This window comes from Anneissia japonica, unplaced genomic scaffold, assembly GCF_011630105.1.
Source record: "Anneissia japonica isolate Jap-2015-1 unplaced genomic scaffold, ASM1163010v1 scaffold287869_len1821871_cov162, whole genome shotgun sequence".
In the NCBI taxonomy this organism is placed as follows: domain Eukaryota; kingdom Metazoa; phylum Echinodermata; class Crinoidea; order Comatulida; family Comatulidae; genus Anneissia; species Anneissia japonica.
The window spans coordinates 1,107,108-1,119,153 of NW_022741034.1; the positions used below are offsets into that span (position 1 = coordinate 1,107,108).

Consider the following 12,046-nt stretch of genomic DNA (forward strand, 5'->3'; position numbering starts at 1 on the left):
ATGTCAATCCGTTTTGTCCCGCTTTTGAACAAAAAGTCCCACTTTCAGGGTCAATGTGTCCCGCTTTTGGACGTTTGGGGGTCGGAATGTCTGTAATATTGTAATTTCAAAAATCTTATATTCACTTGTTACTTGATGATTTCATATCATTATTTATTTATTTATTCTGCCTTTAAGGTGATAACACTTTCAGTGACGCAGCACTGATCTCACTAGTGGATGAACAAAAAAAAGTAGAACAAAAACAAACATAAAAAAATATACAGAAACTTAACTAAAATAAAAAAGAACCAATTCAGTGTCAGTAGCAGCTAGATTTTCATTATTTGTATTTTAATTTTGCCTCAGAATTCAATTTATGCACACATTACAGATGTTATCTGTGATAAGAAAAAAAAACAAACAAAAAAACCATTACATATTGTGTGTCTTGCTTTAGACTTTGTAAGCCTACCATACATCTTGACACAATTTAATCAACATTTCAATAATAACTTAATTCACAGCTACCTTCTGTAATTCCAGAAAACACCCAACCAGTCATCCTGCTAGTATCAACAGCTATTAAATAGTCAGAAGTGTGAAAATTTAAATCAAGGTAAGAACTTGACATTATAGAAGTATAGGTACTGAACATCACGAAATGTAAAATTTCCATAATTAATTGTATTGTTCAGACAATCTTAATTTGTTTATTTTTTTTATATTGATTATTTTAAATCGATAATCTTTGTAAGGTTCGATTAAAGATTAAAATAATGTTCTTAGGTTCTCCTTTTAAGATTTAAAAAATTGATGTGTAATTATTTAACTTTTAAATCTATCCATATTTTCACTGTTAACATTAAAAATATTAGTGGTCTTTCTCAAAAGATTTTGAACAATTTGTGTAAGTAAAGAATCCTGTTAGAAATCAGTTGGTCTAAAATGACTTTTATGGGCTACCCTTGTAAACATCAACCTCACATCATTTTTTTTTGTTTTGTTTTGTTTGTTTGTTTTGTTTTTTTTTGCTAATGGTTTGGAGTAACTAAGCAGACTGCCTTGATTATTTTCGGATTTAAAAAAAATTGTATTTCACATAATGCTCTTAAATACCAAATGATACTGTTTAATTCAATTTATCACATCACTGTACCAATGTCTAACCAGATATACTGTAATTTTAAAAACAAAATCAATTAATACACTTGTGCGACATTAGGACCTCCATAAGAACATTTTAACCATTAGGGAAAACAAATGATTTTTGATTAAAAGCACTGTAAATTCTTGAGAACTTAACAAGGGTACAGTAACAATTAAAAGACTATTGATCCATTATTTTAGAAAATACTATTATACAGGCTATGTATAAAAGAAAGCAATACTAACTATTAATATTCATACATATTTTAAAAGGAAAGCAATATTAACTATCTATGTTTTTTCCCTACAGATGTCTCGGTCTCTATCCAAACCACTGCAGTTTATAGATAAAATGGATGTTGAGTGTGCCATCTGCCTCAACAGGTTTCACCAACCAAAGACACTGAAATGCATGCACACCTATTGTCTACAGTGTATCCAGAAATGGGGAGAAACTCATGGAAAGATGAAATGCCCCACATGTGCACAAGAACATGACCTAACAAAAGATGATTTAAAAGACCTTGCTTCAAATACAACGATAAGTCAACTACTAGAGTATGTTACAAAAACTGAGGATCAAAAACCAACTAAATGTTCTTGCTGTGATATTAATCAACCTGTATACCACTGCCAGACATGTCAACTATATCTATGTGAAGGTCTATGTATCAAACAACACCAGATAATACCTGCATTGAGGAACCATTCACTTTACATCCTAGACAAAAAGGAACAAGACGGCAGTTCAGATGAACATACCAGATCCGAAGTTTGCTACACCGCACTCAAGTTTTTCTGCTCCACTTGCAACAAAGCATGTCAACATTTTCTTCATTGTTATCAAAAACAACACAAAGTGATTCCAATGTCAACTGCTATAAGTGAGTTTAACAACAATGCCACTGAAATTGTCAAGTTAGCACATGAAATTGAAAATAAATTATCAGAAAAACTAGAATTTGTAATTAAAGATAGCTCAGAGTTTGATTTACAACTGAAATTATGCAGAACAGCCATCGAAATTCAGGAAAAGAAACTTATTAAAACAGTTACAGAGAAAAGAAAAGAATTAATGTCACACCTTGTAGAGATGTACAAAGAGAAAAAAGAAGACACTGATAGTAAAGTTCAAGATATTGATTCCAAAATGACTCAAATAATTGATGTAATAACCTCAGTCAATACAATTATGAACAAACCTGAAGAAACAGAAACTCTTCAATTACATAGCACAACTATTAATGCTGTCAGAGACAAGGTCCTAGGAAAAGATTTTGATCAACCATTTAAAAACCAAAAAAATACACCAAATTTCATTCCAACTACACAACTGGATGACTTGATGGTTGCAGAGGGCATTGGTATCATCACAACTGTTGATAGCACATGCCAGGCAGCTAAAGATGATGAAGAAATTACTGGTACAAAAGAACAACCATTTGTAGTGAAAGTTTTAAGTCCAACAGGGAGTGATGATTGTCAATTACCAGTAATTCTAATTAACTCATCAGGTAAAAAATCAGCGACTAATGTAGAATATCAGGGAAATGGAGAGTACAAAATAACAGGTAGATGTAATACGTCTACAGAAGGTGATTGGGAAACAAAGATTACTGTTGGAAAGGCACATGGCAGAGGATCACCAGTGAAGTTTAAGGTAAAATTGTTGAAACTTGTAATACCATTGGTAACAATTCAGATTACAAGGAACATGCATTCATAGAATGTATCAAATGGCTGAAAGTCCCACATTGTACAATGAATTGTAAGGAAAATGTGTTTTTATTTGTAATCATAAATTTCAAGAAGTCTGTTCTTTTGGTTATAGGAATGCTAAAAATATAATATATCCAAAGGGCTTGGCAGTAAGTAAGGAAACTACAGCTTTTTTATGTAACTGCTCAGAAACATTTTTAAGTACTAAATAAAATTAAAATGCATGCTTAATAGCAGACCTTTACTTCTACAAGTATCAAGAAGCTCTACTGCCTCTCTTCAGAGTTTTGCAAAATTGGTGATGTTACTTGAAGAAGGGGTGGTACTATATCTTAATAGTTGTGTATATTTTGGGTCATTTTCTAATGTGGTTTTTGAAACTATGACCTTTAATTTAAGTCTGTCTCTTGGTACTTGGTACCTATATGCGCATGTCTGAATAGGTTTTGGTTTTGTTCTGATTTTAGGCAATGAAGTCTCTAGGTGGAGTAGTACACAAATAAAAACATAAATATTAGCGACATGTACAGTATACTGACAAAAGCATGCCTTAATGAAGCACAGTGTAGAATTTCAAATATTTCGATGCAAATTTTTGTTTTTTAAATAGTGACTTAGCATTAAACCCAGAGAAAGATTTTTACAATTGAATAACAGAATAAAAATAAACAACTAAATATATCACTTGTGACACATCCATCTATTAACATGTTAAAAAAAAAATGTCGGCGAATTGTCTGCCGGCGAATTGTCTGCTGGCAAATTGGCTGTCTGCGAAACGTCGTATCGGCAAACTGGCATTGAGATAAATGTGGTGTCGGCGAATGGTGTATAGCCTCTCGGCCAAATGTCTGTCGGTGAAATGATTGGCCATGGGCTCAATGACAAGTCTGCCTGCTTCAACCTTTGAAAACATCATCTCCAACGTTACTGTGTACTGCAAGCAGTGGCGTATCTAGGGGGTGTGAGGGGGAGCACACAGCCCTCCAAAAATTACTTGCATCCTCCCACTCCCAAAATAAATCACAGTCAAGTAGTTAAAAATCACCTCATTTTGCGAATTATCACCCCTAAACTTATCATCTAATCCCCCACTTCACCTTCGCATCCCCATCAGCACCCCCATTTTGAGACTTCTAGATACGCCAGCTGCCTCCGACTATACAGTAAATTTGAGAAAGACACAGTGGCTTAGCTATAGTCGAGTAGTGCAAAGCACTAGGCCCAGGATATTATTTGCCCATTCATAAATAGACTTAAATATAATAAAAAAATAATTTTCAACTTAATTTTGAAGAAAAAGGCCAGCAGGTCCATCCACAATATTTGGTTTTTTTGAGCAGTAATTTTGATTACTGTGTTGATTTCAATTAAGTGGTGTATTCAAGGTGGTTCCAGCCGGCCAGACTCCCTATTTTTTTTAACTATAAAAAAAATGGGGGAAAAATGAAATTATATTTATTATAATATAAGTCCGAGAGTGCCATTTCCAGCCATCTAGAAGTGCCTTTAAACAATTTTTACTTCCTTCAGCCCCAACCATGTAGAGTTGGTGTACCATTCTTCACCTGTAAAAATCTCTCCCTGCCCCTCTATTTCCAATTCCCTGCTCCGCCAATTCAATTGTTAAATTTTACGCATGTTATCAATTTTCCTATTAGTTTGCAACACCTGCTGAGAGCAAATTTGCCATTCTTAAAATATTTTACAAATCTGATTATTTATTACTAACCAGGCCTTTGGGGGGTGTGTAAAGGAAGCAATTTTCTTTCTGAGAACTTTAGGGAATCCCTCTATAACATCAAAGGGCCCAGTAATTAATCTTGCACTGGGGCTCTTTCACACCTAGCTACGCCTCTGAGTAGACATAAATGTGTGATTGTAACAGTCCACCCTCCAATTTGAGACCACTCTGTGTATCTGAATTTGCGGTGGTCTCGGGGTTTGGTCTCAAATTAGAAACCTCTAAATAGAGACCACAGACTTGAAGTGGTCTCCAAGCAGCATAATTGGAGGGTAACCGAACCTGAAACCTCTAAATGAAGACCGAAGATAAAAGTGGTCTCCAAAAGACAACAAGGGACAACCATTTATTTATTTTAAAGAAACTGTTGTTTGCTTTTTAATTTTTTTTGACCAACTTGAATCTGTTTAAAACGAACTGAAAAAAAATCTGAACAGCATACTGCAAAGTAAACATAACATTTACACTTTATTTGACTAAAGGTAGGTTTACTGTAGGTACGTGTCCATGTATTATTACTTAAAACATGACAATATTTTTTACCAAAATTTGACTATAGTTTTTAATAGAAAAACAACCAACACAGTGTTTCGCGATCGCATGACGTGACCCAGCCAGGGACCGGGACAGACTGGAATAAAGATTCAGATCAATATTTTTTCAGTTTCCATTGATCGTAATCTTAATGGTACATTGATATATTACTCAAGTTTGATAAGCTTTTTGGGCCATTTTTGTATGTCGGGCCGTATGAAACGTCTCTTGTGGTTGGAATTATACTTTTGATACTGCATTAGCTTAGAAATGGAACGAAATGCAAGGCTAATCTTCCAAATATTGTAATACCATTTTATGAGTCTTTATATTTCATCAAAATCTTATTTCCTGTATTTAAAATTGCATTCATTCATATTTCCTACTAACATAACATGTAGTATTAGCAGCTTTATTGCAGTAGTATACATTCGCCTGTAACGGATGATCAGCACATAAGACAAATGATTTTAAAAATTGTATGTTGTGACGCTCCCTGTTTTTCGATAGTACTTTCCTGTAAGACTTTAATTGTATCATTTTAAATTTTGCTCTGGTATAATTAAATATTCATATTAAAACTTCTCAAGATGCTGTTTATTCACTAAAAAAAGTAGCATAATATAAAATTTCTACTAATAATATATTCTCACAGTACATAATATCCTTTGATAATGGATGATACAGTAAACCTGTTAGCTTTTTAATATCAAAAGTGTAAAAGAATTCTGACAAAAATGTTGCATATAAATTAATGCATGTTACTAATAAAGATTGTTTTTGTAGATCAAACCCATTTTGTACAAATACAGTGTAAAATTTTTGATGATTTACCCACTTCTTTTATTTTAGGGCAATACGGAACAGATAAACCAGGTGTTCAACCCAGGGTTTGGGAACTTTACTCAAGCCATGCCACCACAACAAAGACCCATCTACCCAACCCAAATCACAAACCCAAGGTGGACCAGTGCTTACCAGCAAAGACCACGTTTGTTATATTTCATGTTTTTAATTTGCTTAATTTTAATAATATACAGTATTATTATTATTCTCTCTTGTTACTTACAGTACGCCCATTTCCATGTAATTTATTTACTTAAAACATGTTCATTGTCAAATCCTCATTTAAATGTATAAAGTTATTTTTCTATACAGTGTATTTATAATTTAAACATGGATTGTAATCAAAGAGAATATTTTTGTTGAACAGAATGACAAGATAAACACAAAACAAAAGTGCATATACAGACGTAAAAAAATGAAGAAAATCTAAGACAGATTATTTTGATAAATTAGTTGTGGTGGTGGTTGTGGTGTATAAGCTTAATGGCCATCTGCCGATTGAGATTAGCAGGATCATTGCAGGGCTTTCTTGTAAACTCAAATGAAAACATGCTAAAGGTGGAAAGATACTACCCAGGAACCTCTCATCTGTCCAGGAGAAAATATCTTCATTTAGAAATTGACATTAAGAATATAAGGGTGAATCCACTCCACAGCTCAAATCACGCCAACCACAGTCCCAGGATTGATTGGATTATAGGCTCGCTAAGAAAAAGAAAATGTTGTTTTAAAAAATGAATAAACATCGAGGGGGCGCTTATTCAAATTAGCAGGGGCACTTACGGTATTCAAGCTGGCGCTTAAGAACATTTTCACCATTTGAAGGGCACTTATTCGAGAATAGCTCTTATTCATACGGGGCGCTTATTCGTTCGAGTACAGTAGATCGTCATTGCCATAAAATCGTAGACCTACCTCATGGTTAGCTGGCTTACGGCCTAGGCTAGCTGGCAGATCACCTGGAGGTCCTATCTTTTTTACGGTACAAAAATGACATCAAGTATTTGGACGTTATCGACATCGCATAACTCTGTACTAACTAATACCTCATTCTGTAAGAGATAAAATGTGAGGGTAGAGTATAGGAGACAAACTGTTTAACGTTGTGAAGAAAAACCTCATGTGAAATTTTACCTCACCAATGAGGTTTTTTTTTTAAAAAGTATTATAGGCCAAATGCATCCCTGTACTAATTGTGAATTTTCTTTTCTAATCAAAGTGATCGGGCATCAGCATGCTAGCTTTATACCTCCCGCACAAGGAACAATTCCTTCACCTGTACAACCCTTCCAACCTATACCACCTGTATCTCTACAACACCACGTGAATTATGCTAATGCTGGCAATCAGAGTGTTGTTAGTCAGTCTGCTGGAATGACTGTGGTAAGGCATACAGACAATAACAAGTTTACCTGAATTGTAAAATGTTTAATGAACCATTCTTTTATAAACTATTAAAAAAAATTACCATCATGCACCAGTTTTTCTTATAAATTGCATATACTGTACATCAATCACAAGACTAGAAAACTCAAAGAAAATAACGGTAAGAAAATCTAATTAAGATTTGTAGAACGTTTTGTATTCTCTTCCAAAACAAAAATTTACAAATTTAATGTTCAATTCAAAGGTCTGAAATTTCAATTTACCTTATAAATATTGTTTGTTAGTGATGGAAAAAATAATGTAATGATCCACAGTGATACATGGTATTTTGTCATTTTAATCGGCATGTTCTACAACAGGCTTTTGAAGTTATAATTGCAATAATTGTCGACTTATGTAGCGCATATTGTAGAGACCTCTATGTGCTTTCATTATTACCCCTGGTCACTGGATCAAGCACATATGGAACACACACTTAGGCCCTATGGGGGAATTCCATAATGTTGCAGCTGTAATCAGCACATGGTTGTGTTTGAACCTGACTTCGCCACCGTTAGTATGTGCATGACTTCTCCACCGTTAGTATGTAATTACTTAATAACTCTTGCAGAATCAGATGTCGCCCCGTTATACTCCTGGGTGGAGACCTCAAGGCTGGGAGTCCAAGCCACAACCAATGCACCAACAAGTTCCTGGTCATGAGCCACTGACCATATCCAACCTGGCACAGGCCACCCCCAAGGAGCGGAAGCGGATGATTGGTGAGCGTTTATACAGAATCATTGAGCTTAGCCACGAAGAGCTAGCCGGTAAAATCACTGGAATGTTGTTGGAATTAGACAACATTGATTTGCTTCACATGTTGGAATCCCGAGACTCATTGAGCGCAATGGTAATTATGTGATTTAGTTTTGTACATCAAAAATGAATAGAGCTATCGTGACTTTTACTGTGTTCTGTGTTGGTGAATTTGTAACCGGTGTTTGGTTTGAAATTTGGCAGAATACAAAGCGCCCATAGATGTGTTTGTTGTTTAAATGACTTAAATGCTTTCCTTTTTTTTTTTAGATTGACGAGGCTGCGATTGTGTTGAAGGATTACAAAGCTAAGAAGTCTGGTAATAAATCTACTGTGGCCGCTAGTGTGCAGTAACTCAGCCAGTGGGTTAGCAAGAATAACAAATATACGTTTCGCTCACTATTCGACCCTCCTTTTTAATATACGGGGAAAAAAATCAGATATGTGAAAAAAAAATCAGATATGTAAAAAAAAATTAAAATAAAATGGTAACAACACAAAAAACATAAATATGTTGTAGATAAGAAAGAAAATGGGACACACAAAAAATAAATATATAAAATAGAAAACTGACACTGATTCTATATTTTGTATGAATAATGATGTCTGTCTAAGAGATAAATAATGTTGGAACTACAGTACTATGTGATGCCAAAATACTGGTAAAGTAAAGTCGTCGATAGAAGAACAAATGAATACATAAAACAAAAACTAAAATATCTATTAAAAAAAACTATAAAAAAAGGGGAAAAAAGGAAGATATTGCCTTCTGTAAACTGTGCAGGGAAGCAGGTAGGCCTGTGTGCAACCTTGTTCGATTTTTTTCTTCATTAGGCGAGACTTTTTTTATTCCTTGTTTACCGCACTTACTTTTTTAAAGATCATTGGAGGAGGAAGTAATAAAAATAAAAATAAATTTTGTTTTCTTATTTAGCAAATTGTTTTGCCAATAACATTTAGACGGAGGAGAAAATGAACATAAAAAACATTGGTGGAATACAGATACTGACCCCTTGCACCTCACCATGTCTCTTATACACATCTAGATGTGTATAAGAGACAGAGCATATTCAGGAAACAATAGCAACAGTTATCTGCTTTGTCAAGTTAACTAACAATGTATTTCATTTTTTTGGCTATTAAGGCAAGACTTTTTTTTATATCTTGTTTAGCGAACCCGCCACCTGCAAATATTGATGATTTCAAATAAAATTTTATTTTATTTTTGACCAATTAGCGCACCTGTGTGTATTCATGTTTCATTTCTTTCAACATTATTCATTTTATGAAAAATAGTAAAAATCAGTTACTTCCAATCGGATTCCAATACCAACTGGCTCAGATGTTAAAGGTGTCTTCACAGACAGCCGGTTGGATCAACTTGTTTTCATATTTGTCAATTCCAAAGCAGGTGTTGCTTGTGGGTCGGAATCCCAAGGGGCCCAAGCTTGCCAGCGGCCAAATAAAAAAACCTGTAAGGTTAAACTATAGCTAAGTCGCTGCTGTAAGTACAGTTTGACTGTTCACATATATATTTTGGTTTCATTTTAGTAAAAACAGGAAAAGCAAACAGTGACAAGTCATGATTTTGACACATTATATTAGGATATAATGTGACTAATTGACAATTTTGCATGCGTTAAAAATGAAATTATATCTAACACCCCGTAAAAATACATTATATGTTTTATAAACATTGCTTGTTGAAACTGTAGGCAAGAAAGCTGTGGAGAAAAAAAAAAATAGGTATATTGCTTCATAAAATATTTATAGAGGCCTGATGATTCATTTTAAAAAAGGATTCATGTATTCTTCTCTAAAGCTCTATCACACTATCAAATTTTAGGTGACAAATTTGTGCGATATGCCCATATATGGGCAAGGGTGTCGATCTGTGGTTGAAATTGGGGAGGACGAATTGCAAAATATGAATGATGTCTTTAGCCATAGGGCTTAGCCTTGACTGGGGGCCAAGCAAGGTCCCCGGTGGGGTCGAAGGGGTGAAGCCCCCAGAACCTGTGGAATTTACAGCCTTTATTAAGTCGTATCTAATTGATTTTAAGGAATGCAATTAACATTTTAATTCCACAACATATTTTCAAAATACAGTGGCGGATCCAGGAATTTGAAATAGAGCACAGGGAGGGAATTTCAGTGATGGAGTGTAGACGACCTCAGCTTCACCATGGTTGGGGCTGAGGTAAGAAAATTTATGATTATGGCACCTCTAGTTAGCAGGGAATGGCACACAAAGACTTAAATTGGAATATAATTTTCTTTATTCTCCACAATTCTGAACAATTTAGGGAGGGTGGTCTGACTGGACATCCCAGAATCTGCCACTGAAATACTTATCATAGAAGTTTTTTTTCAATTATAATCATGCCAAAAACTACCAAGTAACAAAACAAAGAAGCTATAAATATATAAGTTATATAGATATGAAACAAAATGGAACACATGTGAAAAAAAAAAAAAAAAAAAAAAATCAGACACTGATTCTGTATTTTGTACGAATACTGATGCCTGTGCAGAGGTAAGTAATGTTGGAATTGATGACTACCTAGTTGATGCCAAAATACTGGCCTTAACTAGTAAAGTCGTGATAAAAGAACAGATAAATACAGTACATTAAAAAAACTACAAAATCTACAAAAATACCAAAATATGTTTCAAAAATTTAATAAAAATATTGCCTTCTGTAAACTGAGCAGGAAAGCAGGAGGTATGTACAGCTAGCCTTGTCAATTTTTTTGACAATGGAGTTTTTTCTACATTAAGAGCAAAAAAATAAAATACATTATTAGTAAAACCTGAGATAGCAGGTATTTAACTTTAAAAATAATGTAGCCTATCTTCTCTATACAATATATATCCAGAGGACACGGAACAAGAGAATGAAACACATCTAGACGTTACAGAAAGTGACACAGAATTAATGGCAAACAGCACCCTTCTCGTTGGTGATTCTATCATCAAAAACATAAATGAAAGAGGGCTCAATAATACAAGCGTATCCTGCATCCGTGGTGGAATGATTAAAGATATAAGAGAGTCCATTGTTAAACAGGGTCCAGAAAACTTCTCGACTATTATTGTACATGTAGGTACAAACAATTGTTCCACCAATGACGTAATCGTAGATGAAGCGAGCAACGAGTACGAAGCAATGGTCCAGGAAGTGAAAACAAAGGCACCAAATACAAAGGTTATTCTCTCAACAGTGTGCCCAAGAACTGATAACGCTGGTTACCAACTGAATGTAGAAAAACTTAATATGAGCATAAAAGAAGTAGCGACAAATAATAACTGTCAAATAATCAACAATGATGATACATTTAAACTAAGCAATAATGATTGTGACTAAGGATCCTTTAATATGAGCGGACTTCACCTCAGCAACTATGGCACTAAGAAACTCCTAAAAAACAGTGATCGAATTCACCCAATTATACGAAACAAATATTCAAACCATCAGGAAAGTACAATCCCTAGGGAACGCAGAATCTACAACCGACATATGAAATCAGGAACGCCAAGAACAAACAAACAACTGGCAGCGTATTACTTTTGTGGCGAACAAAATCATCACATGAAAAACTGTAAACATGGCCGTCCTGTACGATGCCGTACATAATCAACTTGGCCACAAACAGAACGCATGCATTAGAGGTCCAGCTATAAAGATAATGAAATCAAGGTAGCCGTTAACACTGTTAAATCATATATAAATCATCAAAGAAAGGTAATATAATCATCAAAGAATGTTATATGCACCTATTTGTTTCTAGCCGTACCTATTGTGTAATAGAGTGTATCTGGTGGTATTTGAATCTGTTCAACCATGAAGCCTCCGTGGTCTAGTGGTTATGACACTCGCCTTGACAGCGA

General features: G+C 34.5%; 1 protein-coding gene across 2 annotated transcripts in view; it reads left to right on the top strand.

Annotated features, from left to right (window-relative positions):
• The window catches only part of LOC117118504 (E3 ubiquitin-protein ligase TRIM71-like), a 17,132-nt gene extending 7,981 nt beyond the window's left edge, over positions 1-9,151 (top strand). The window contains exons 3-8 of one of the 2 annotated variants that reach the window (XM_033263112.1): positions 507-598; positions 1,439-2,788; positions 5,978-6,116; positions 7,191-7,354; positions 7,968-8,249; positions 8,426-9,151. In XM_033263112.1, the coding sequence (XP_033119003.1) occupies positions 1,439-2,788; positions 5,978-6,116; positions 7,191-7,354; positions 7,968-8,249; positions 8,426-8,509 (2,019 nt within the window). In that variant the 5' untranslated portion in view covers positions 507-598 and the 3' untranslated portion in view covers positions 8,510-9,151. Of the gene's footprint in view, positions 1-282; positions 599-1,438; positions 2,789-5,977; positions 6,117-7,190; positions 7,355-7,967; positions 8,250-8,425 lie in introns of those variants that run through there. The other variant, XM_033263110.1, reaches the window with a different exon arrangement.
• The last annotated feature ends 2,895 nt before the right edge of the window (positions 9,152-12,046 follow it).